Genomic DNA, 27812 nt, shown 5'->3' with positions numbered 1-27812 from the left:
TGTAATGACTCATCCCCCAATTTAATATCTCCACCACTCTTTATCCAGAATCCAAAACAATACAGGACAGTTGGCCATCAAAATTGCTTTATTTTAGACAACTTGTAGAGTGTTGTATTCTTTAATGGGAGAGAAGCTTCAGAAGGCTATTAACCATATACAGTTCATTACAGCTTTCCATCATTTGGTCTGGTGGATCTGAGGAATTTGTATTAGCTGTGAACCATACTGTACATGCTGTAACCAGTCAGAGGGAGGGCTGATAAAGCTGTGGGAAAAACAGCTCAACTACAGGTCCGGATACCTGCAGAGTTCCTGAGACCGTTTGGCTGAGATGGGACATCTGGCAGGCAAGGAGTACTTTTTTCCCCCCGGACAGCAGTAGACAATATGTTTGTCAGAAAAATGTTTTCATCAGTACTTGTTTTTGAGAGTTTTTCCAGACTTCAAAAGGAACCAAACCCACTCATTCACAAATGTTGACAGCAACTTAAATGGATTTTCTTCTTGACAGTTGGTAACATAAGATATTAGATAAGCAGAGTTATAATAAATATCACTTCAGAAGTGGTTTTCCAAAACTGACCAGCTGCTTTGACCATTTTACTTGCTATGTTTTGAAAGAACTCCAAAAGATGACTCATTGCGTGTTGACAAACCTGCCAGAAAGATTTAACACTTGCCTGGTTTCTGGTGGTACTTCCCATCCTAATACAAACCACTCACGGACAGTTGGTGTTCATGACCTTCAGAGAGTAATGAGAGAAGAGGCGCTACAACCTTTTTCTCTCACCTCCAATTTCTTTCACGTGTTATAACAATGTTAAAAAAAAACAACAAACAAACAAAAACAACATATTCCCATTCTAAAACCCCACAGTCCAGTCCCCTCCATACCCCTGTTTAACCTAGACACCTACAAGAAACCAGGTAAGAAGAAACGAAGGAGACAAAGTAGGAAAGCCCTTTTCGACTGATGTTCATCCTCATGCTCCAGAAGAGCAGGTTTTTAGTAGCTGCGACCGAACAGGGTGTAGTACTGGGCAGGCTCCTTGCCGCTGACACACATCTGACCAGGCTGCAGCGTCTTCAGGGGAGAGAAGGGGATACAAAGGCTCTTTGCTCCCATGGACGGAGCTCCAGGCTCCAGGTCCTGGTCCCTACAGGAATCAAATACACATATGCAATAAGCACGTGTGTACAGATAATGACGTGTTCCTCAAAAGGTTCAGCAAAGCACTAACTATAACGTCAGACAATGACATGTTGGACGTACTTGGCAGTGGTTTTCTTGATCCAATCCTCGCACTCAATTCCTCCACAGAACGGGATCTGGACAATCTATCAAGCAAGACAAATGTATGATCAGTCCTTTACTCGGGTGAGGACAGAATGAAATGTTTTGTGCTTAGTGTGGGTTTTTTACTCACCTTGCCCTGGTCCAAGTGTTTCTGGAACTGTTCCATCGTGTCTGCAGCCACCATGTTACTCTTCAGGTCGTTTGAAGCTCTGACAAACACAACACACTTTCATCACACATTTCTTGTATGTTTAGGAACACCATGTAGGCATCTTTCATTTAGCCATAATGGTGTGTGAACTACTGAAGGAAATTTCTGCCTGTGCTAAAAAGAGGGAGAACTAAAAAACATAAAGCTGCGGTCCAGACAGATAAACAATCAGCGGAAACTCCATAAAGCTTTATGAGGGGGAGCTGTAGAGTCAGGTGATAATTCTCTGCAAGTTCACATCACTACGACGACCACTCACATTACACATCATGTGATACACTGTCATTAAAAATATATAAATTATAGCCACTAATTTACACCCAGGCAAACCACAGTACTGCAATATGTGTAATACTACCTGTATCAGTGTTTTTGTGCTTTTACAACCAGTGCACTTATCCTAAAGTAGTGACAGTAGAAGCACTGAGCAATTTTTATGTTACATGACCAGATATGTCATACATTTCAAATTCAAGTGTATTTTATTACACTGAAAACAACTTCCAGCTTTCATTTACATGTATGCACGTTTATGTAATCTGTGTGTTTGAGTAAAGGTCTGACCGAGGTGAGAACAGGAGACTGACAGTGTTTTTCTTTTCCTTTCAGATGACACTAACGCCCACAAATTCTTTAGGTGGGATTAAGAGCAGGCAGGTCAGGTTTCACTGCAGATTTCCCCCCCATCCTCTAACAACAAAAAAACATGCCTTTTCTGTGGTCAGTTATATTTGACTGTTTATATGTCAAGATATAATAAAAAAGCCCTGTGCCAGCCAAGTATAGTGTAAGTCTGACCCGGGTGTGTGGTGCTGCATCTTACTTCTTGAACAGGTTGTTCTGGATGTCCTCCAACATAGCGACCAGCCTCTTCTCCACCTCAGCCTCTGGAATTGTCACCTTTTCGCCAGAGTCTCTCCTCACTGCAACACACTGATGCTGATTCACATCTTTAGGACCCACTTCAAGACGGATAGGAACTCCCTGGATGATAGACACAGACAGACACGGATAGAACAGCTCCCGTCATTATCAATGCTTTCAAAAAAATTTTAGCTTTTGTGACTTGTTGACTTTTACCTTCTTTTTTTTTTTTTTTTTAAACTGTTTCTTATTGTTGAATTTATGCCTTCAGGTAAAACACTTAATTCACTACCACCACCACTGTTATCATCATCATTTTATTTCTGACCTTGAGTTCCCAGTGGTTGAATTTCCACCCTGGGGAGTAGTTGTCTCGGAGGTCAGTCTTCACCCTGACGCCAGCATCCAGCAGCTTGCTCAGGTATTTAGAGCACTGGGTCAACACCGCCTCCTTGTCCTGCTCTGGCAGGGATGCAGTGATCCCACATGGGATGATTACAACCTGGAAAAGCAAAGAGACATTTTAATTATTTAGTGTATGCATTTTTTCCCCCTGCGTGTATGAAGTCTTCATCATAGATCGGCCGTTTACTTTAGTGGGGGGGGGGGAGTTGTTCTTCATATAAAAAGAACAGAATAAAAAGCAGATGCCTTGTGCTTAATGGGTGTATTGTTACACATTTGTTAATTGAAAAATAAAAATAATCCATCAAGTATATCTACTGTAGTTTTGTGTGTGTGTGTGTGTGTGTGTGTGTGTGTGTGTGTGTGTGTTGTGTACCTGCAGGCAGGCGACCCTGGGTGGCAGTACGAGTCCCATGTTGTCTCCGTGGACCATGGTGAGGACCCCGATGGTCCTGGTTGTGATTCCCCAGGAGTTCTGGAAAGCCAGCTGTTTCTCACCCGGCCTCTTGGGATCCTCAAACACGATCTCAAACATCTTGGAGAAGTTCTGACCAAGATGGTGGGACGTAGCACCCTGAGGAAACACAAAGCAAAGCAGAGTGTAGGATGACTCCATGGGTTTTTTTTTTAAAACAATTTGCACTAAAGTCAAATCAATCAGAATGTATGTGGATGAAGTGTGAAAAAGAGGAGAATAATAAATCATTGTTTCACTGCAGCTCATCATTGGTGTCTCATCCAATCCGTTGTTGAGATTTAAGAATTAAAAGTAAAATTCTGCTGGCTCAGTGTGATTGGAGGAGAGGATCAAGTGAGGTGATACAGTATACTACTGTACCTGAATGGCTCGGCCGCTGGCAGAGATGAAAGCCTCCACAGTGGTGGTGTAATCTCCTCCTGCAAACTTCTCCTTCTCCGTCTTCCTCCCCTTCACCACAGGGATCGCCATCAGCTCTTCATACACCCTGGCATAAAGGTCCAGGATCTGGAGCACCTACAAATACATAACGTGTAAAGCACACAAAAACGTACTGTTTTGTACAATACAGCAATACTCATTTTAGTACCATAACTATACTGCACTATTATGCATTTCAAAACCAATTCTAGTGTATTTCATTAAACATAATGGAGAGAAGAGTGCTTGCGGTAGTTGTAAGCCAGTGTTGCCAGGGCTGTTACCTCCTCAGCTGCCTCTTCCTTGGTGGCAAAGGCTGTATGTCCCTCCTGCCACAGGAACTCTCTTGTCCTCAGGAAAGGCTGGGGGTGTTTAAACTCCCATCTCTGGAGGGAGGAGTGGGGGAGAGAAAGATATGAGAATAAAAAAAAATGACTTCAGAGAGGGGCCAGTCTTCTGTGTACCAACTGTCTTTAACAAGCTTGTAATCACAAAGTAAAGATGCACAAGTAAGAGGTAAGGAACAGGAGTTGTAGATGAAGATGGTGTAGATGTGACTGTAGGAGGATACTGACCACGACATTACACCACTGGTTGAGTTTGATTGGCAGGTCTCTGTGGGACTGGACCCATTTTGCGTAGGCAGGGTACATCACTGAAGCAAAACAAAACAGACCACAGGTTCATAACCACACACGACAAATCAGCAAAACCACGCAAACAGCTACACTAAGAACAAGATAAATGTTTAAAAAGCTGTTTAAATAAGGTTTATACACGTCTCTGTTAATATATACAGACTGGTCTGCTAAAAGTTGTGGTTCAGACCTGTCTCACTGGTGGGTCTGACAGCAATGGGCTCGGCCAGCTCAGTCTTTCCTGACCGGGTTACCCAGGCAACCTGACAAAGACAACATCAAAACCATTATATGATTATTTATGTTTATAGTTCTGGTATTTTTGTGTTTTGTTATTTTCCTCAGTGGTGCAATCAAAGCCTTTTCCTTCCATGACGTTACTTTGTCCATGGGAGGACGACGACATAAAAAAAACAAAACAAAAAAACAGGTCCTTTTTACCTCCGGAGCAAAGTCTTCAATGTGGGACTTCTCCTTCTCCAGGGCGGCCTGAGAGACAAACATGGGGAAGTAGCAGTTCTCCACACCCAGTTTCTTAATCTCCCGATCAAAGAAGTCTTTAATGGCCTCCCAGATGGAGAAGGACCAGGGCCGCAACACGTAGCAGCCGCTCACATCATAGTACTCAATCATCTCTGCTTTAGTGATGACCTGGAGGGGAAGGAGCAACGTTGCATTGAAAGGGCAATTTTCAAAAGAAATTTCAGAAAAGACTCACCTTTTTTTAGTGTTACTATAATTTAACTCACCTGAGAGTACCAGTCAGCCAGGTTCTCCTCTTTCTTGGCCTCCAAACCCAACCTGTCAGGAGACAGACAACTAAGTTAGTGTGATGCAAACCTTAAAGATACTTTAAATGTAAATGTGTGTGACGGAATTTTTATTTTGTTAATCACATATTTTAATGCATTAAAAACATTCAAAACTGTATTTCAAAAAGACCGTCTGTTTTACTGTATTATCGTGTTCTCTACAAGTTGTTGTATTATCTTCTGGCTGAAAGAACTATTTGTCAAATTAAAAAAGGCAGTAGTGATGGAACACTGCCCAAACACAGTGGCAGGGCGATGTGTCAGGACAGGCCTCCTTAGTAAGTCTAGGTGCAGGTACAAGATTACTCCGGAGTGCATTCAAACACACAGCCATTCCCAGTCCAGCCAACCATGCAACTCAAAGCTCACATCAGCTGCTGTGAGGCTTCCTACTGCTAACTGACAAAACAGACAGAGCTGCACGGTAAAGGCAAAAGCATAATCCCTGTTATTGGGGCAACATTATGAGCATGATTATTAGTCTTTATCTGAGGAACAAAAGTTTTTAACAGTACTTTTTGCATCAAAACCTTTTTAACTTTAGCAGGTCTTCAGAATGAAAAGGTTTAAGGACACTGCTGTGCCAAATTTCTGTTCTTACTATGGAGAGATAAACATGCGCATTATAAATGTCTATATAATATATATATTAGTAGTGCAGCACTATCAAAGAGTGATCAAATTTCATCCTTGAGGCTGACAGCAGACCACAAGCACTGATCAAGCAAATGAAAAACACATCAACCATTTAAAACTCACCATCTGAGTACAACCCCCCCCCCCCCTCTTCAGTCGTTAAGCTACAGTAGCAGTGGGTTGAGCTTACAGATGATCCATCTTCAGTGTCCTGGTAACAAATCCAAGTCTGTCCCCACAAAGCTCCAGTATTTATTTAAAGGCTAATATATACAATGCATGTATGGTTTGAATGAAACTAGCCATCAACTGCCAGTTACTGTATGTTGTGTGTTTTGTGGTAACAATTCCAACACCTCCATACAACACAATGCATTTTACTAATGAAGCATCTCGTTTATAACGTGCTCAAAACAGAATTCCGAGAAAACAGATCAGTTTGTGGCTTTTTATTGGTTCAGACATTGTTTTTACTCTGCTACCAGTCAATTTCAGGCAAATCATTTTCAGCAGGACTAACTGTAACTGCCATATAATCTCGCCATACATCTATTCTACGTGCATACACTTTTGTTCAGCCTGCAGAGCCTTGCTCCACAGGTGGGAGGGAGGACAAATATTTCCACCAGTCACTATAGTTAGAGACACCAAAATAAAACTGAAAATACGCTGAGGTTTTGAAAATCATGTAGTATGAGGTCAAGTCTGCACTTAAAGCAAGAGAATGAAAGAAAGAGTTCCAAGTGGAAAAGTTGACTTTAGATGCAAAAAGTAAAACATTTTGTTCCTCAATATCCTTATAATCATGTTCACAGTATTTATTGTAATAAAGGGTTATCATTTTATCTTAAATCGGATAAAAACTTGTCACTAAACATTGTGCTGGCTGGCAACATTTCAAACTGCAACCAGATGAAGATGGTTTATCGTTGTCTGGATCTACTTCTTCACCTCTCCTTTAATCTGTTTCCAGTCTCTCACCGTGTTTGTTTCTTAGGTCCTTGACCCTCTCCTGAGCCTCCTGTTCCTCCTGAGGCCTCCTTGCCCTGACTGGTTTTGTCTCCTTTTCCCTTCTTCCCTCCTCCTCCTCCTCCTCCACCCTGTTTCTCAGACTTGTTCTCCCTCTCCTTGCGGTTTTTGTCCTCTCCTCCAGCGGCTCCGGCAGCAGCCACTGGTTTGTATTCCTCTCCAGTAAGTGTCTTGTACTTGGTCTTCAGGTCCAGGAGAGTCTTCACGGCTTCATCCACCTGGTCCTGAAATGAAAGGACAGTTGTAGTTTTTTTCCCCTCTCCAGTGCTAGGTGTATTTAATTCCACCCTGTGATTGGTTCCTTACCTTGGGGGCCTTCTCAGACTTTAACTTTCTCACCAGTTCTCCCTGTTGGGCCACCTGAGAGAACAGTTTCTGGGCCTCCGGGGAAGAATTGGACTGGGTCACACAAGAGTTGGACTTGGTTTGGGCAGCGCTACCCGGGGCTTGTAATCCTGGTTTGTAATCCTGTCCGGTCTGCTGTTTATACTCCACCTTCAGAGCCAACAGCTGCTTCACCGCAGCATCTATCTGATCCTGATGAACAGCCAGCAAGAACAGAACCGTTCAGTTATGGCAGCAGCAACAGTTGCAGGACTACTCAACAATATAAAGCTGCTGATGGTAGGGGAAACACTGGTAGCAGATGGATATGCAGTAACAGCTGTGACCATGAAATCTCACCTTGGAGGCCTTTTCAACCTTCAGTTTCCTGACCACTTCTCCCTGCTCAGCAACCCTCTCATAGAGGTTGGTGGCAGCAGGAGCAGGGTTGGGTTTGTTCTGGACCGGGGCAGCGGCGGGGGCTTTCTGAACTGGAGCCGCTCCAGGCTTGTAGTCCTGGCCTGTGGCCTGTTTGTACTCCGTCTTCAGGACGAGCAGCTGCTTCACTGCTGCATCAACCTGGTCCTGGGTACAGAGGACAAGAAAACTGTGACTCACTTCATAGCCATTTTTATAATCCTCTAACAGCACATGTGCATAATCAACATTAACAGTGGGCAAACATATTAATATGCCAATGCATACAAATATGAAAATCTTGATACTGACCACATATAAGATTATATACCTTAGCTAATTTTCACTATCATTGGCCAGGCTTAGCTTTTCATCAGCATTGGTGTTTGGGCCGTCTCTTTTTAGAGGAGGTTAGACTTGCTGTTGATGCCCCACACCAGAACTTGTTTCAACCTACATTCCCTAGTGTTGATACTGTGCATTTTGTACATTGTAAGTTATTAGTCTGCCCCCTTTAAACACCTGTTCACACATGTTCTAGTAAGACATGTCTGAAGAAGTCTGATCTAGGGAAGTCAAGACACAAGCAAGTGACCCTGATTCCTTACCTCTATGAAAATGTGTATTGCATAGACACAGTGGCTGGTGTAATCAGAAAGTCAAAAGTTATTTTGACTTTAGAAAAAGGTTGTTGTTGTTGTTGGGGAAGTGTAGACCAGTGATTCTCATTCAGCAGTCCAGCTGGCTTCCCCTACAAACTGGCTTCTGATCTTCAATATTGTACCATGAAATATTCGTAGCTAAAAAAAACTTTTACGTACCCCCTGATGAGAATTTAACTCTCAGAGACCCAAAAGCTAACCTGCTTCACGTATGTGTGGAGGATATGATTTGATCAGATTGTGTGACCAACAGTAATCAGATTCTGACTAAAATGTTGCTAAATCTCAATTGGTGCACAGAAGAAGGTGACACTCTCACTGAGAAAAGCACAGAGGAATAAAATACAAGCAAATTAAGAAAACAATATGTTCATTTAGGATCCAATCACTCATACTCTCTCTCACTACTCTTCTTATCTAGCCACATACAGCGCAGACACAAAAGTCAAACACTAAAATAAAAAAAAAAAACAAGCTAAACGTCCATTCAAAGTCTCTGAGACAACATTTGGGGGTCACTGACATTGATATTAAACGGTAAACTCATGAGACAGATAGTTTCAACTGAAATTTTGTCTGTAGTGTGATCACTTAACTTTTGATTTATTAGCGTCTTAGTCATCTAAAAAAATGTGTAGCCGATAAATTTTTTAAAATGGTGATCTAGTCATAGTGAAAATTGAAGGCTACTTGTGGTATTATGCTGATATTCACAATTATACTTAACGCCTTTATAAGCGCTGTTTTTTTTTTATTATTAATTATATATATTTATTTATTTATTTATTATATAATTTTATTATTATTTATTAATTTTTTTTCTATCACTACATCTCTACAGTCTTGCATCAGAATACCTTGGGGGCCTTTTCAGACTTCAGTTTCCTCACAACCTCCCCCTGTTGTGCAACGCGCTCATACAGGCCTGAGGGAGAGGAGGAGGAGGAGGAGGAAGAAGAAGAGATGGTGGTCGGAGGTGAAGGAGCAGAGGAGGCGAGAGTGGGAGGGGCCATCCCTGGTTTGTAATCCTGACCCGTCAGCTTTTTAAACTCCGCCTTGAGAGCGAGGAGCTGCTTCACTGCTACATCAATCTGGTCCTGGTACCATCAACAAACCAGCTTATGGTTGCATGTAGATATGGATCAATTTGACTGGCATGCACATGACATGGGGACATGAGCGATGACTGGACAAATCATTTGGGAAACGTGCAGGGACTAGCAACTACACAAACGACTCTGGTCGCGTGAATTCGCCGGACAACGAATGGGGACACGAGAAATGCCAAGACAAATCACTCAACGCAATATCAACGGACGGACAGATGGCTTGGGACATGATGAGGACATGATTAGTAATTTGAAAAAAAAATGCCCAGGTACCTTAGGTGCCTGCTCCGCCTTCAGTTTCCTGACCAGCTCGCCTTGCTGGGAAACACGGGTGAACGGGCAGGAGGTGGAGTCTGTTGATGTGGTGGGTGGGGCTGGAGCAGAGGTGGGAGGCTCCATGCCCGGCTTATAGTCCATACCTGTCTGCTTCTTAAACTGTGCCTGCAGGGAGAGAAAGAGAGAGAGAGAGAGAATGGCACTGCAAATCAATTGATTAATTTAGAGTCTATATTTAGTTTAATTGATTTATAGTTAACAGCTGACGCACCTTTAGAGAAAGCAGCTCCTGAACTGCCTTGTCCACTTCGTCTTTAGGAGCCTTGGCAGTCTTTAGCTGGCGGACAGTTTCACCTTGTGCTACAATGCTTGAGAATAAGTCACCGGATGAGGTTGAGGCAGCCTTGGCAGGAGTGGCAGGCTAAGGGGAGAAGTAAGGCAGATTTAGACAAGGACAGGAAGAGCAAGAAAGTGACAGGTACCAGTTTATCCACCGATGGAATATTGCGCAGAAACCGACAACAGCCAATGAGAGCGAGCTGACGAGGAAGTGTTAACCACCAGAGGTTGTGTTTTTGCTCGCGCTATAAAATGTCTAAGCCATGCATCTTCCCAGTCATGACATCTTTCAGTATTTGTCTTTTTGCGTGCATTGCACACACACAGGTGACAGTCAGCCTCCCGTAAGATTCCAAGCCCCTGCCACTCAAAATTGTTTAGTAAAGTGTGTGGTCCTGCGTCTTGACTGAATCATCTCGTGTGCGAGTTCTTACGATTGAAATATTACAAATTGTTTAAATCTGTCATTATGTCTGTGGTCTCCCACGTTTTGAAAATCCTTGAGTGAAGCACCACGCAATACATTGTTGTTTCAGCTTGAATACTGTTGTTTGCCCCTCACTGTACCCACCCAAAGCCTGAACACCATTATAGAAGGGATACCCAGTCTCCATTGTTTGCCTGGAAATCTCCTCCAACTAAGAGCAGATCAGTTTAAATCAGCACACAACTTATATCCACAACTAGCAGAAACAAAAGATCAGAGTGTGCTTGTGTCAAAATAATTAACAAGCTTATTTGAGGAGCGGGGAAAAGTGCTGGTTTCCAGTTGAACTAGGGTTGGGCCGATAGACCCCCACCCTCCCAGCAAAAAAAAATCTCAAATTTTCACACCCTGTGAAAGCAGGTTTTAATGACCACGAACATTCTTCTTATTGTTTTTAAGTATGCTTTGCACATGCCTAGTAATTCTCTTCTCCCACACTGCACCTCAGGTAAACGACTTTCTTTCTAATTGTTATGGACGATTCACAATAACTTTTCCTTTCCTTTTATCAAATACTTAAAACTCAGAACTGTATGGCTGTTTATGACATTTAAGAGTTGATTGTGGAAAGGTATTTGATATAAAACACGTGCAAATATGGTTTAAGACCATATTAAAAGTTGACAGAATCTCAGAGAAGACCTGAAAGCCCTCCCTCTGGGGACATGCCCCAGGTAACAAAAACACAGCGCCTTGAGCTCTCTCTTTCTCTTATGCTCCGATCTCTGCTCCTTGCGCCTGCTCCCCAGGCGTGTCGCTCCTAGCAATGCCAGAAATCAAGAGTTCGGTCCGGAAAGATCTCCGAGACACTTAAATTTTCTTCTGTCTCACAGCAGCTTACTTGACCATATTCACAGGTCTCGGTGAATTTACCTTTTCTTTTGTTTTGTTAAAGTTATCAGACCGTTTTAGTCACGCACCTTTGAATTCAGAAACAATTAAGTTTCTTTTAAGCTTTGTTTCAATCGAATTAACTTCGATAAACTTAACTGGGATAAACAACACCAAAACCAAAATCCTGCATTTTGTGGCCAAGTTGATGTCCTCTAGCTTTTAATCTTTTGGCCTTTAGCTGTAATCCTTTAGCCTAAACCTCCTAGCCAAATTTAACTTAAAAGTTACGATCATAACTTGCGTCCATTCGTCTCTTATTCCCTTAGAATCAAATTCTTTCCCACAATAGACCTACGTATTCACATTGAACTCTATCAATCTCATTGATTGCATCCTGGTTGTTTAGTCATTGTTTTTATATCTTCGATATATTTAACCTCACTTTGTATTCACTTTAGTTAGTTAATAAATTTCACCCTAATCACAGGAACTGTGTATGTGTACTGTTCTGCTCCAGGTCACCGCACAGAGAATTCACCTTTTGATTTGAGACTGACTGACTGATTAAACTGATTTAAAATAATTAAGCATTTATTAACTAGCTGATCATTAGTAAAGAATTGTGTAATTATTACCTAAGGCGTCCTGAAGGCCTTGGGCGAACGGAAATTCAGGTGGTGCCCCAAAACGAGTGCTTAGAACAATAATATTTCCGAATATTATTATTCATAACTTTACTTATTTACAGTTACAAGGTATGCTACAAACTTCTGGATGGGGGGTTTCTTCAAAAGCACTCACTGTGTTTTTGGAGGCCTTGGTCTTGCTCTTGTCCTTGGATCCAGCAGTCGGCATCTCCTTGACGTGTCCATCAGGAATGTAGAGCAGGACACAGGGACTCTCCTTACAGCTGTTAGGACTGTAGTTGTTAACCGCAGTTAGACACAGACAGTGGGACGATCAACATAGTTTGACAGGAGAAGACTGTGATAGTACTGGGCAAAGCCACATGTTGTGTTTGGTGATCTCAGTGAACTGGGGTGGTTCAAACATCTCACCTGACTGGCTCATAAGGCTGGTCGCAGATGTAGAAGCCCCGTCGCTGGAGCTGGATGATGTCACCTTTCTTCAGGCTCTTCAGACAGGGATCTCCAAGCATCTTCTCCTCCACCTGAGAGAGTGAGAATGAGAGAGTCAGCAAAAGATAAAAAAAAATGACCACCACAAATGTCACACACACCCACCGTGAAATTAGGAACATACCTTGCTGTTCTTGTTAATGTACTCCTTGAAGTCGTCGTCTTTGGTGATGACGGCTTTGGTGATGAGTGGGTGGTAGGTGACGCAGATGGTGGGCAGCAGTGGGGCGCTGGCTGTTTCAGCCAGCCATGTGATCTTTGTTGTCTTCTTGTAGTCCTTGTTCTCCAGGTTTAGTCGAGCCTCCATGGACACAACCTTAGCATCAGGCCCTCTGAGTGAGTAGCGGGAAAGGGTGAGAAAATCATTACCTTAACGACAACAACAATGTGGATTAGCTGAGCAGTGATCCTACATACCTGTTGATCTTGGTGATGATGAGGTTGCCCCAGTTGATGAAGGTTACCATCTCTCCCTCTGTGAAAGTCTCAGCATCGGCTCCTTCAACCAGAACTCGAGGTCCGTACCAAACCTTCTTCATGCCCACCTCTGTGTTCTGGAGGGACATAGAAAATATATGTACTTGGTCACAACTGAGGTACCAAACAGGGCAAGAACAATGACCTCTAAAAGCTCCATGAGTCCAACAATTAGCTCAGTGTTATTTGTAACCAACAACCACTGAACTGAATCACTATTCAAATCATGTGTAGATTAGGGGTGGGAGAAAAACAATTGATTCTTAGATGCATCGCGATGCGGACATAGATAATCAATTTTTGACATTTGTTAATCAATTCAGAATCTTCTAAGTGTTAATTGATAACGTAATGTTCACAGAACACAAAAGGTGGAACTCTCTGAAGTGCGTCCGTGCAGCATCTGTGGTGCGCACATAACAGAGACCAGTGTCCCCGCTGTATTCGATGCATTGCGGCACTGCTGAATGAATGACACGCTTATTAATATGAATGCGTAGCAACTGAGTTTCGCTCGCACAATGTGCGAGTACCGTAACACATGTAAACAGTGGGGAACACCGCTGGGCTGCCTCCCTGTGTGTGTAGCGAGGGAGTGGGCGAGCTAATCAGATGGTGAAAGTTAGTGAAGGAAAATATTTAAGTTACTTAATACGTTATCAGCCAGTAAATGTACGTGTAGGTCACAGTGTGACCGTTAATAAAGTCTGTTGTTTCCCCCAACTACTGAGTGATACCGGTTAGCGTGAGTGATCCCTGTGCAGCATGTGTTTTGGCTGCTATCTAAGTTAAAATTAGCTAAATTAGTAACGAAGTACTATTAATTAGTTGCGTGTCATTACTACCTACCTACCAGGGTTGGGAAGATCAGATAGAAGCAAAGACTAAACTGGTGTACAGCTGTGTCCTGTACATATACTGTATGTTACATCCTGACAGTTAAATTATATTTCATTTTTCAGCGGAGTCTGAAAGCTGGTTGTTAAATAAAGGATGGTGCTGACTAGGAGGAGCGGAGCCTAGTAAAGTAAATTAGGGATGCAAAGTAGTCCTTTCAAGCAATTTAGGAGACGTTTCTTTTGGATTTTAATGGGCAAATTCAATTCTTAGTAATTATCCCGATATCACATAGGAAAAAAAAATTAATCAAGATGCATCAATAATTGTTTCGTATTTGCATCGCAGCCCTCAAAAACGTAATCGAATTGAATTGTGAGGTGCCTAAAGATTCACTCCCCTAGTGTAGATAATAACAGGTGAGGTGCTTCTTGAAATGTGGAAATTTATCTTCAGCCTCCTGTTAACTTAGTGCTTTAACACAGCCTGTTGTACAAGGGCACTCCATTTTCACAGTACTAAATATCTGCACCACGCAAGAGTAGTTAATGTAAGTCCTACAAGTAATGCAAATAGAAAAAAAAAAAGTGTTATTGAGAAAGAAGTTTCCACATCCAAAAAACACTTGGTGCTGGACCAAACAGGAGATGTCATGGCAAAAATTTAGCATCTGCTCACAGTGTGTTTTTATTTACTGCTGCTGGGCAACGTTTCCATCAATCAGATCTACTTCAGGCACAAACAAACATCAGAAGTTTGAGGCCTGCTGATTATATCGCATGTTTGTGTGTATGAGACGGCTAACCTTAGGGTGTTTGGCCACTTCCTTGATCTCCTCTGTAGCCTCTGGGACGGAAACAGGAACCACATAGGAGCTGGACAGAGCCGTGTACCTGGGAGCTACCGGGTCAATAACCTAACACACACACACAAACAAAGACAGACATATACACACACACACACACACACACACACACACACAGGTCAGTAAAGGAAACGGCCGACAAGGGGCTTTATAACAACAAAATGCTGAGTAATGAAAAGACAAAACAGAAAATGATGCAACTTTATTCAAAAACTGTTTTCTTTGAAAACAAAGCACAAATAACAATGTGATACTAAAATACCCCAGCTCAGTAAGTACAAATGAAGAAAGTAAGACACACAAGGAGAAAGACAAGTGGATAAAGTGTTTTCATGAGAGAAGCGTGATTGTATACAAACGGCTGCTAATTCAGTCACAATCCACTTTCACTATTTTACCAGCCGAGATCACAAGGAAGTGTTGGTGAATACACACACCACTTCACAGTACAGTAGTGGTAGACATTTTTGGTTTGCAGGCCCCAGTGGCAACACAAATAGTCTCTAGTTCTTACTAAGGATGGGCATTTCAATCAGAAATACTCTCTGTTGTGTAATTGTCGCTGGGAACTAGTCGATCATTCTCAAGATTGTATGCATGCTGTTTCAGAAAAAAAAAAAAAATTGGTTTATTAACCCACAGGTCTTATAGCGTCAAACTTTAAATATTTGTGTTCTTGACAGATTATTGGACCAGAATTAGCAAATTTAACTAACTAAACTTGTGAATGTAATGTTGGTGATTTAGGAAAATTGTGTGAAGCACTTTTGAATCTCACATAAATAAACAAACATGTTCAATTAAATGGGCTATAGTCGATAAATGAAGAGGAAATGTCTCAACTGCTGCAATGGACTAAATGAAAGGAATAGATGGAGAGGAAGACATGATTCAACACTGGATACGAACATCTTCATGAAGTACTGTCTGACCTTTAAAAATGTTTTTGCAGTTTATGCAACCAGTCTGTGTTGTAGAGATAAATCCTACTAAATCTAACCATCTCACTCCTGACTGGTTCTAAAATCTGTCTAAATCACAGAAGGGCTGCAGGGCAGAGCATCTTGTGTACTGTAAGTAAGGCAATGCTGTTTCACTGTAGTCCAAATTATTCCCATAACTGGTTTGTTGTTTGGTATAAGAAAATTGCATTTCCTGTATTGTCACGCTATTGTGATATCTTGTAAGTTTTTTTACTTTTTAATACTGCATTAGTTTTGTTAGTTAAAATATGACCATACAAATCTGAACCCACCAAAATGTCTCGTGTTTTTTGGCACAGTTTGACAGAACACAGCAATCTGTTCACTACATTTACTTCAATTTTGATCATAATCGCTTTAAAATCAGTGGGGATGGAGAATGGTAAGTGATAAAAGCAACAAACGGGTAAAGAAAAAAAAACATGGTGTGCAAGAGAGTAACACTGATAGTTTCATCATATTACTAATTTTGAGCTTTCACAAAGAGGGGAAATTCAAAGCTGTACAGATTTCAACCCAAAATAACGAGTTTACCAACCACTTCATTAAATCCTCTCATTAAATCCTCTACTGCATTCTCCACAATTAGGTCAGAGATCAGCTTTAAAATAGCACCTGGGAGCTGGTAGAGTCAGCATCTTGCTAATGGACATGTCTCTCTGACCTACTACTACACAACTCTGCTGCCTTTTGCTTTTTAATACTTTTAGTTCTTTGACATGTAAGCAAACGTGATTAGGATACACCATACACACTCTGAACATCTGTTTGGCTGGTAAAATAGTGAGGGCTGTTGGTGGATTTTCAGATAAACCAGCCCATGATGAAAGCAGGGAGGGAGTGTGTGGAAATGAGCAAGAGGGGGAGGAGTACCTTCAGACAGCTAATTGGCAGCTTGGAAACAGAAGAGTGAGATGCTGTTTAATGTCAGATACAAGGAGGGAGGAAGAGAGAGAGGAAAGAGGAAGAGACACATTTACACAGAATGGACTGTTTACATAGTTTTCCCTCTCTGCTTTGTCCTCAATACAACTGCTACACCTTCCTGTTTTTGTCTATTTTATTTCCACCTCCAGCAAAGCCCAAATATTTACTCTAGTATGGAACATCATGCTAAACTTCTTCAAGGATGCTAGTCTGTTATCTAGTGGTTCCCCTTATCAGCAACATATCCACCAGGCTAAGGAATCCCAAGGCTAATTACAGAAATGGACAACTAAAATACAAATTAATTAGATAAATAAATGACAAAAACAAAATTCTGTAAACTAGTCAACTAATGAATATTTAGAATCTGTACTTTTTCTATTTTCCAACTGAATAAAATGGGACTGAAATATCGGATAATATGGGAATGTAGTGAAATCTAACATAAAAGGTGCTACCGATAGTAGGGTTGGGCCAATAGATGATGCCATCGTACATCGGCGATGGCTGACAGACATTACGACGTTGAACCCGCATCATGATTGTAACCCCCCAGCAAAAAAAAAAATCTCAAATGTTCACATTATACCACCCTGTGAAAGCAGGTTTTAATGACCACGAACATTCTAATTATTGTAAGTATGCTTTGCACCTGCCTTGGAATTCTCTTCTCCCACACACTCACCTATACCTAAGGTAAACACCCCGGTTGGCCCCGCCTCTCTCTGTCTCTCTCCCCCAGTCTGCTCCATTTTTTCTCCATCAGCAGTATGTTTTATAAAGTCGCCTAAAAGACTGAGAACTCATCTTTTTTCCTCGATACGTTTCACGGCAGCAGGTGAGCCGCACATCGGCTTATTAATGACATAGCCTATGAAATAAATGAAACATCTGCACACTGTTGCTTTACCTGGTCTGTGTGTAAAATATCCACCGTGACTTGTAACACAAGCTAATAGTCTACCAATTTTTTTTTCCTCCAAGTGAAGTCTGTGCGAGAACACATGCACAGAAGACGACTGCTGCCCCCCCTGCACGCCCACGCACCCGATAACATCATCCATCCCAATATTTCATTGTAGATATCATCCGATGGAAATTTTGTAGACCTTGCCAACCCTAATCGATAGACATCTGGCTTCAAATGTTACTAACATTAGCTTAACATTGCAAGGACTACTGACTTTAAACCTGCTTCCGCTTGAGCTGTGAATATCAAAACAAAAGTAAATTATGATTTGTTAAAGTTTTCGGTGTTAACATATTGTCACCACAAAACGTAATTAAATTCACTTGTTGCTATTTACACCTGTGTCAGTAGTCACCTGTGTGGGGCACAACTAAGCAAACTGTCCATTTATTAGCTACACAGATACAAAACATGAAGATTTACATAAAGTAAAGCAGTTTGGTGAGTTATATGTACATGGCTGTTTGCACTTAAGAAGTCTAATGAAATCAGTAGAACTTCCCAGTTAATATCGACATGTGTCTTAGGTAGACTAAGGCATGTAGTTCTGGATCACGGCTAGAAAGTAAAGATGGAACTGGTTTTAGGAACCACAGTAGGAACCAGAGTATACGTTAGTTATCTTTCATTTGTTTTGTTATTCCTGTATGATGCTGAACTAATAACACGTGTACAACCGTGTTCACTGAGCCATTTAACTAAATATTGGAACATCTAAAACAAACAATTGTGAAGAACGTCCATAACCCCATTTAAAGGTTCAGTGTGTAAGATTTAGTGGCATCTAGTTTCTATTTTCTTTAGGTATATTTATTAAGACATTATATTTACTTAATTATTCAGTAAAACCATATGTTATTGTGACTTGGCCACTGACAGACAACATGGAAAATGTAAGCCAAGAGTGTGAAATACTGTCACTGTTTCTGCACCACAGTCCATTCAGTGTAAACCACACATTAAAGTTTATACAAACACTGACAAGGGGAACTCATTAATTGTCTGTGATTATGTATCCTTGCCAAAACTGCCCGCCAGTAATAATATCTGACCCGCTGTCAGATTATGGTGCTTTAAAAGCAGCAAAAAATATAAATAAATACTTTGATAGCGTTACTAAAATAGATCTCAGTCAGGGCAGCAACAGTTACTCACATAATCACTTCCTCTTTAGTGGTTTTGCCTACAAAATAAAAGCACGAGAAGCTTGTTTACTGTATTTCATTCATTGTATTTGGAGTTGAACTGAGCTTTTACTTTAAAAAATTCTAAACAACAGAATTAAAAGAGTCTGTAGCCTGCTTGACATGTCTCTGAAAGAGCCGTCAGAGAATGTGATTCTACTAACATATTGCCGGGAGGGGGAGGGGGGTTACTTCACCACGACAGCCCTATCCATGCGTATGAAGCCCTTGGCAAAAACCGAAACAGCTGCTTGCTTCTTAATCTCAACCTGACGCAAAATGTCATCCCAACCTTTGTTAGCTGCATCCTTACAACCGGTCTTTAACTCCACCAATCAGGAGTGATGCCAGACTAGCCTTTCAATTGTATCAAAAAGATATTCAAACTAAGATCTGAAACTAACTAATGTCTTCTTTCCCTATTTTCATATAGGCATTTCGTCGAACCACTTCTATAACATTTCTTCACTCTTTGTTAATGTATAAAGTATTACCTTCTACTGTACTTGGGGATGAAGCAGCAAGTGCCAGCAAGGAAAACCACACAGAGGAAGCAACACAGATGAAAACGGTAAAAAACAAATGTGGGACATGAAATGAAGGAGCTGGTTTGTTTTTTGAGTCTTCCCAGGTTATTGGGGGCAATATGTAGAGCGGCGGGGGGGGGGGGGGGGGGGGGGGGGGGGGGGTAATGAGGCTGGAAACCAGGTAGCAAATGAAAGCATTTAACAGAGTGAGAACAGCAAAGCACAAAGAAGCCATGCCAGCAGTGAACCAGTGGGCAATTCTCTGAACCATTGTCAATTATAGAACTGAGACTGTAAGGTTTGTGTCATAGTCATTTATTATATCCCCTCTTTGTCTAACATGCAAACTAGGTCAAACAAACTTAAAATTAGCCCTTGAATCTTACAAGCTGTAAATTGTCTGATTGTTTAATTTAGAATTTCACCCAGTCAGTGGTCTACTACAGAAGGACAATGCTGACTGTACTAAAACTTAGGGCTGAACGATTAATTGTTTTCAAATGGAAATTACGATTTGAATCAACGTGATTAGCTAGTTGTGAATAGTTTGGCCTGCCTGACTTTGCTGACTTGTTCAGATTTTGTTGACTTGTTCAGTTGTCCTTGATTTTTGTGCTTCTAGCGTGGTTACGTAGGCTACGTAGTTACATTGTTTCTTTTTTTGTCTGTTTTAAATGTGTTTATTGTTGATAGACGACCTCGAGTCTCCACAGAGTGTTTTATTTTGAAAATCGACCGGATTCTCTTTGCTGTTCTGTGTCTGACTTCCTGCCCGGTTCATCTGCTCTGTGCTGCTTGATGTGGCTTCCGTCAAAAATAGACTAGCAGTGAATACTGAACTTTAGCTAAACTTAAACAAAAAAAAAAAAAATGCAAATCGAGTCATAATCGCACTATCTGTCAGAAAGTTTTTATTTTTTTCCCCCCAAAATCGTTCAGCCCTACTAAAAGTGCAGCTAATTCAAACGTCAGAATCCTTTTTATCACAATGTAAGTAATAAAGCAAGGTTCAGACAATGAAATGAGAAATGAGATAAAAATGGAGGAAAATGTACCTTCTTATTAAAAGCCCAGATCTTGTCCCACTCCATGTTCACCACTGACCTTGATCCACCCTGGAAGGAGTCGGATAAAAGAAAAAAACATTTAAACAAACACAAAAGCCTTATGCACTCCACGAATACAATAGGGAAGTTATAAATTCCTTGATTTTGACATTTGACAATTCATCTTTTTTAAGGACGCCTTATTAGTGCAGAAGACTGTGGCATTCTGCACACATTCAAAATATACTAAAACAATTTAAGTTTGTGTGACAATGAAAACAAATAAAAAAATATTTTAATGCCTTTTCAGGACACAACTTGCTAAATTTTCTCTAGTCTGGCAGAAAGATAAGAATGTTTCCCATATTCTTTATCTCCAATCATCAATCACCATCTTTGTTTTAAAGAGGTATTCCCTGACCACCTCCAACTACAACAGACATACCTGGGCTGCGATGAACTGTTTCAGACCCTCAACGGTCATTCCTCTCCTCAGGACTCCTCTGACAGTGGGGAAGCGAGGGTCATCCCTGGAGGACGAGATGAGAAAAGTCAAAAGAGAATATGGGGATAGAAAGGAAAGACAGTAAAGGTAGAGAGAAGAATGGAATCAATACTGGTGGAATTGGGACACACAGGGAGGAAGAGGGCTGTGAGAGACCACAAAAAAGTAGTGAATTACATTCCTAAAAGCCACACTGCTAAGCATTGGTCAGCAGATAAATCAAACTACACGTACCATCCATCAACGTATCCCTGGTCGACAAACCAGGTGAGCTTCCTCTTGGACAGCACTGTGTTGTTGAGGTTGAGCCGGGCATACTCCCAGATGTAGGGCTTCCTGAGGCGCAGAGCGTCGATTATCCAGTAGAACTGCTCGTCACGATCGTGGTACTCAGTGGTCCTAAGAGCATGGGTCACACCCTCTAAACTGTCCACGATGGGACAGGCAAAGTCGTATGTTGGGTAGACTCTGGAAGAAGACAGGACAATAAACATTGTTAGAATATTTAAATATGACCAATGTCTGATGCAAATACTCCAGTAAGCTAGTTTTCCATCCCTGGATGTATTAAAGTAAAGTACTTGTAGGTGTTTCCGGTGCGAGGGTGGGAAGCGTTTTTGCAACGGAAGAGGGTGGGGTCTCTCAAGCAGCCGTTGTTGGAGTTCATGTCAATCTTGGCCCTCATGCAGCAGGTCTGACCAAACTCTGTCCCAGCTTTCATCTCCGACCACATCTTCATGTTTTGTTCCACCGCTAAAAGGGTGAGAGACAAGGTGCATGTTGTAGCTTGTAGCACATTAGTTTCAACAGTCCCTATGACTGGCAATCATGTAATGTTTCCCCAGCCGTACTGTTATTTCTGCATTTGGACTCAATGCGCTGCTCCCTCTCCTGCTTCATCTGCTCAGGAGGCGTGTTGTCGATGTAGGCCTTGCCCTCGGAAAGCAGCTGATCAGCAAACTTCATTATGGTGGGGAAATGGTCACTGGTGTAGGTGAACTGGTCTGGATGGATCTGGAGCATGGCAACATCTTCCAGGATCACCTGAGAAGAAATAAAGACATGCAGAAATATGAGCAGCCATTTTGCCCCCCCCCACCTGAATAACAAAAAGACTTTTGTGATTTCTTAAAGTAGTTTGGTTATAATGATTAATTCACAATTTTTACAACTGCATTTTTCCCCATTTGCTTAGAGATCTGAATGTTTCACCTTCTCAAAGTCCTCCTTTTCTTTCTCGGGGTTGGTGTCGTCGAAGCGCATGATGAGCTTGCCTTTGAGTGTGACCTGGTAGTGTTGGTTAAGCAGAGCAGCCTTGGCGTGGCCAATATGTAGGTATCTGGCCAAAGAGATACAGAAAAAATGGTCTCCCACTGCACACTTAGGAATCAAATGACCATGTATAATCTTAACATCTCCTAAACTTCACATCAAACCTTACCCACTGGCCTCAGGAGGGAATCGAACCACCACCTTGCCCATCTCAGCTCCTGGCAATTCCACAAACTTGCCAACATCCTTGGAATACAACAAAACAGCTGCATTTGTTTCATAGTTATTTTGTCCCTTTTTTCCTCCCCACAGTTAGGTAAAACAAAACTACACTAGGCTTGGACGATCTTCTCAGCTGCAGCTAGGTACAGCGTGCTAACCGCGACAACCCAGCTGTATTCTAAAGTTGCTGAGTGAATCAATGCTCTGCATGCAGCTCCACAATGAATTATTATTTTACTCATATTAAACAGTATTCAGTATGTGGCAGTTAGCGTTGAGATTGGGGCTTGTCATGTCGCCATCAATGAATGGGAAATACTGCAGTGGGGTGCAGATTCTGGAGATTGTTTTTATGTCATCTTAGTTCTGATCATGAGTAAGTTAAAATTGCCTTAATATCAGCGCATGAAAAACAAATTGTTTATCATCTTTTAAATTGTCGATAGCCGATCCAATCCCCATTCGGCACAAACCTAAATTATGCACAAACATAACCAACAAATGAGTCTGTGAAGACTGAGGTGTGTTTTTTTTTTAATGAAAATGTAGTCAGTTTAGTTTCTATACAGGGCAACAACTTCTGTTGTTTTTGTTACCATATAAAATACTTTTCACACTAACAATTATTTTTACTTTTCTTTTTTCAGTACACTGAGCATGAACGTTCTAGGTCAGCCCTGTCTTGATACACATCGATGATCTTTTTCCGCAGATGTTTTAAGAATAAAATCTCAAATCACTGTTTAGCATCTAAAATTGCACTTACATTGGACTTGCCCATTGGAGGTGTCTTGCTGGTGTACTTGTCGCCCACTGCAGTGAAGGGAACCTGTGAGCTCAGGAAAGAGAACCATCGACTGACATGGGAGAAGGATTTGCCATGGTTTGGCCACTCCTCATCACCTGCAGAGAAACAACCACAACCTGTTGTGCTGCATTTCAGTGTAGTAATTTCATTTGTTTATCATTCAGTCCAGAGAAAATCTTGTGATATTGCATTCCTACTCATTACAGAATGTATAGATGGGAGTATGGTCAGTGTGAGCAGACAAAATTAAATAATATAAATAATAGTGTGATTGTGCCTATGAAAGGGGACACTTAAAATATGCAAATAATTTTTTTGAATCTATCAGTGTTCCCAGTTGAGAAGCTGTATGGTCTGCGGAGTGTGACCTGGTGCCAGTAACCACTGCCAGACTGCAGCATTGTGAACAGACCATGGCCTGCTTTCAATGGTGCATCTGTAAAAGTTCAGGAGAACAGTTTTAGCACACACTTAGAGCCAGGATGGTGTTGTCGTCCGCAAACTTGATGAAGTTGGAGCTGTGTGTGACCACACAGTCTTACGTAAGAAAGAAGTACAGGACGGGGCAGAGTACGCAGGCCTGGGGGGGCTCCAGAGTAAATGCAGAGGATTTGAGATTGCGCATTCTCACCACATGAGGTTTGCTCTTCAGGATGTCCAGGATCCAGATGCAGAGAGAGCCATTTGGACCCAGGATCCTGAGCTTGGGAACAAGCTTCGTGAGGACAACAGTGTTGAATGCTGAGCTGTTGTACACAAACAGCATCCTCAAATGTGCGTTCTGCCCTTTTCCTTAAAGCGTGTATAAAAAGTGCTGAGCTCGTCTGGGAGAGAGGCGACTGGCTGGATTATTTCTTCCTTTTTTGTTTGATGTGTCGCAGTCCACACAACATGTCTCTGGGGTCAGAGCTGTGGTGGTCTGACTCCAACTTGTCCAAATGAATAATGATTAAAAGAAAGATTGCAGATTATTCCACGGCAGATCTCAAGGCACCAAGATCGGTATAAGATCATCACAGCACTGGACCAACAGCTGAAGAGTTTGGAATTTGAACTGCGAAAAATTCCAGAGAACAATTCAGGACTTCCCAACCGAATTATTGGAATCTGAAGTTTCTCTTGTTCAGCTGCATTATGGATTGAGGATTCTTGTGGGAAACATTTTGTGGACAAAGTTTCTACAAGATTCTAAAGTTCTGCAGGAAAGGAAAGATTTCACTAGCCGGGATAACTCCTTCCCCTCCGTCTCTGCAATGACCCAATCAGGAAGCCAAATGTGAATGTCCGCTGTAAAACTTTACCCTTGAGTTTTAAAACAAAATCGGGGTCAGACGTTTTTTTCAAACTTCTCTGATTTAGGTGTACGGTTTTGTAAGTTGGTCCGGGTGAAAAGCAAATTTGTAAAGTGTTTGTTGATCATACTGTACGAGCGACAGTGCAGTGTGTACAAAATAGAAAATAAAATATACAGTCATAAGCAAAAAAACTATGCAGCGAAAACAGAGCCATACTGGATTGTACTGACCTTTGAGGGCAGCCCAGACAGAAAGGTCAGCCAGGGTAAGGGCATGTCCAACCAGGAAGGTGCGCAAGGAAAGAGCCTTATCCAGTTCACCCAGTGCTGCAGTCAAAGGCTGACCACACAGACGGCGAGCACTGAACTCCAACCAGTGGTCAACCTGCAAATACCAGACGCAGCGTCTCAAATAGGAAAAAAGAACCCCAAGCTGTTACAAAAATAAAGTCTGAACACAAACCCACACCTCAGTCTGCTCCATCATGTTGGCTCCATAGAGGCCGAGAGCAGGAGCCACTCGAGCCAAGTACCGACAGATAGAGTTGACATCATTGAACTTGAGCGCACTGAGGGAAGGAAAGAGAATACAGACTTGAGATAAATGAGAAATAATGGAAACATGAAAGCAACAAATTGCACTGTAGAGAACTTCACATAAAATTTTCTACAGGATGCCGTTTAAACTCATTCAGCAAATTTGATAAAAATAATGTCACCTACTCTGAGACATGAAGCTGGGTGTCTTTGCCTTCCTCCACTGATACCTGCACACTGGCCTTCACGTGCTCTGCTGCCAGGAGCGCCCCTGCAGGACAGACGAGAACATTTGCTGTGAGTCAGGGTTAACATGGCTTAAATCTAAATTGAACATTATGAAGCAAACAGTGGCAGATCTGTGCTAACATTGGCTGGGTGCCACTGCCTTACATAGTATAAGCTAGTGTAAACACATCGCTCCATGTTTGCTTTGTACCGTTACATCATTTCTTGCAGGCTAAAATCAACACGTTGACATAACTCTGGTGGTACACAGAATAGTAATATGGATCATGTTAGCTGGTGAAATAATGTGGACAGCCAGAATGTTACAAGCAGGGCTTTACATTAACACCAGCCGCCAACCCAGCCGTGGCAGGTAACAGTCACTCCCGCTAGCCATTTAGGCGTGTTGAAAAATTGTGCTTTTGTCAACGAGCACCTGAAACAATAAACTAATTGCAATGTGACAACATGAAACTACAACTCCCATGAGCACTACCTGCACATAGTGCTTGCTCATTGGTCCATTCATGAAGCCTATTGTCTTGACCAACCACACTGTAAACAAGAAGACATTGTGGCGATTACACTAGTAATCAAATATGACATCCAGACTTTTGTCGAAGGAGAATATAAAAGTTGAGCCTGTCGCAGGGCAGCCACAGTCCGTTAGACCTGTCGACTGTCAGCCTCCCGCCTGCTGTCAGCGTGTGTGTGCGTGGCCACCAGTGTGGCAAACATTTTTTCTTCACACTCAAAGTGCTTTTACACTATTTTACATTCAGCCATTCACACATATTCTTACACTGATCAGAGGCTAATAAAGTATATCTTATAGAGGCTAAAATAAAGTATATCTTCTTCTAAGGTGCCAGCTGCTCACCAGAAATGGAAACTAACATTCCACACATTATATTATTGGAGTTTAGTATGCTTTAGTATTCAGCATGCAGACCAGATCAACTGATTTTTCAATTGGTGGGAAACCTGCTCTACCACCTGAGCAACAGCCGCCGTTTCGATTCAAAACAAAACACTAGCAGGCCAAACACAAACACATTATTAAAAAAATAAACTGTTCAATACAAAATAGAGATATCGGGCTTTAAGTGTATGATGTTCCCCTGATGTAGGCTAATGTTTGGGATAGGCAAAGAGATGATGTATGTAAACAGATTTTCTTTTTCCTCATACTTTTAGCATTTCTGACTTACTTTGTTTCATGCACAGGTGTGTCTTTCATCTCAACAGTCTAGACCACTTTTAGAATATGCACTAAGCACTAACCATTTAACTTAACACTCGTTTCAGCGTAATTGCATCAGCCTGCTGTATTCACTGCAAACGCACAATGTCGCGGTTTAGCCACGCTAACCCACGTCCAGACAATGAACTATATCACATTTTGATAAAATACGTCAGGTTATAAATACATCTCAGCAACATGTACCGTTACATATGTAAACGTAACGTTAATCCATAATATTGTTATGTCCCTTTATGTGTCATTTCCAAGTTCATAAAGACTTTGTGCATTTTAATGAAGCGATGTTCATAGGCATCCCACAGAGAGAGTTGTAAAGTGGAGGTGTAACGTTAAAGAAGAAGCTAGCTGCTCTCATTAACAGGACATTTAAACGACATGCCCACATGTTGTACCGTAGTTTAGAGTGCCACGACGACAAGCTAGCAAACGTTAGCAGTGCTACAGTTAGCTAGCTGGCTAGTGCCGTCAGCTAACTCCACACACGCCCCATTTGAACTTATATGGACATGCCGGCGTACCAATTTTAATTCATATAACGTTATAGTTCAAGTTACAGACTTTGCTTATTTGCAAAATAAGCCAGATAGTTAGTTCGCAGCTATATTAAATTCGACTGGTTTCCATGAAACAAATTAGGCATATTTTTTATTTTAAAAGAGTAACTTAATTTTGTCTTTTAATCATGCTAATTGTCGTCATGTCTGTATTATCAACCATAAAACCCAAATGAAACCAATATTTTTAATGTGGCTACATTTGACTATAAGCAAACAAATAAAAGGAGAGAAGACTATCACACGGAGTTTGTGTCATCTTTTAGAGTGACACGCAGCGGTGCTAGCAGCTAGCTAGCCAGCTGTCACTAGCTAAGTGCCTGCACACTGAGGAAGTATTTATTCAGGCATCGTGGGCTGCAACTCACCAAGAGGAGGACTGCTTGTGTTGATGGTGAGGTTTAACGCCATACTGTGCAATCCTTCTTCCACACAGGTGGTGAAGCCTTATTTCTGTTTAGGAGACCCAACAGGCGTCAACAGGCAACCAAGACTACTCTCCACAACAAGCACACCAGAGGTAGCAGAGCAGGCGTGAGGAGAAAGGGTACAAATTCTTCTGCTTCTGTGACTGCTTACCAACAACTTGATGGTGCAATGCTGCCACCAAGTGTACAGGAGTACGACAGGCGATAGATACATGAGATTACAGGGATGTGTTGAATTTAGAAGTTCATTTAATTTAATATTAAGTCATGTGATCTGCAAAAGGTTTGGTGAAACAACAGAGTTGAAAGAAAATTCCTCATGGCTGAATTGGAAAGTACAACACAGTGCTCCTGCACATGACACTTGATGGCATAAAATGCATGCCGGAAATCATCAGACTACAGAGAAATAATCAACCCATTATTTAAATAATTATTGGCCTTACAGGCCTGGACGACAGCAAGGCACCTTTGTCTGAGTCAGATGGCGCAAGAGCTCTTTGG

General features: G+C 41.7%; 1 protein-coding gene across 2 annotated transcripts; it reads right to left on the bottom strand.

The window, feature by feature from the left end:
* Positions 1–70: 70 nt before the first annotated feature.
* eprs1 (glutamyl-prolyl-tRNA synthetase 1) lies at positions 71–27425 on the bottom strand. 2 transcript variants are annotated; one of them, XM_038700615.1, is made up of 35 exons: positions 27249–27425; positions 25021–25105; positions 24767–24866; positions 24529–24682; positions 22962–23098; positions 22143–22219; positions 21914–22040; positions 21553–21745; positions 21283–21454; positions 20936–21169; positions 20642–20726; positions 20206–20265; positions 14500–14610; positions 12798–12934; positions 12505–12712; positions 12300–12412; positions 12043–12160; positions 9853–10002; positions 9579–9746; positions 9054–9293; positions 7478–7702; positions 7100–7330; positions 6746–7017; positions 5066–5117; positions 4758–4967; positions 4507–4579; positions 4254–4333; positions 3963–4064; positions 3619–3774; positions 3157–3354; positions 2704–2877; positions 2335–2495; positions 1431–1509; positions 1277–1341; positions 71–1160 (listed from the first exon to the last, which is right to left on the bottom strand). In XM_038700615.1, exons 1-35 carry the CDS (start codon positions 27289–27291, stop codon positions 1010–1012), a joined length of 4941 nt encoding a protein of 1646 aa, XP_038556543.1. In that variant the 5' UTR covers positions 27292–27425; the 3' UTR covers positions 71–1009. The 2 variants fall into 2 exon arrangements, with proteins under 2 accessions (XP_038556543.1, XP_038556544.1); XM_038700616.1 differs by lacking the exon at positions 9054–9293 and having other exon boundaries at positions 27249–27424.
* Positions 27426–27812: the final 387 nt, after the last annotated feature.

Source organism: Micropterus salmoides, unplaced genomic scaffold, assembly GCF_014851395.1.
Source record: "Micropterus salmoides isolate LMB-PRFRI ecotype aquatic unplaced genomic scaffold, ASM1485139v1 Ms_hic_scaffold_6, whole genome shotgun sequence".
In the NCBI taxonomy this organism is placed as follows: domain Eukaryota; kingdom Metazoa; phylum Chordata; class Actinopteri; order Centrarchiformes; family Centrarchidae; genus Micropterus; species Micropterus salmoides.
This window is presented reverse-complemented; position numbering and strand designations above follow the sequence as displayed.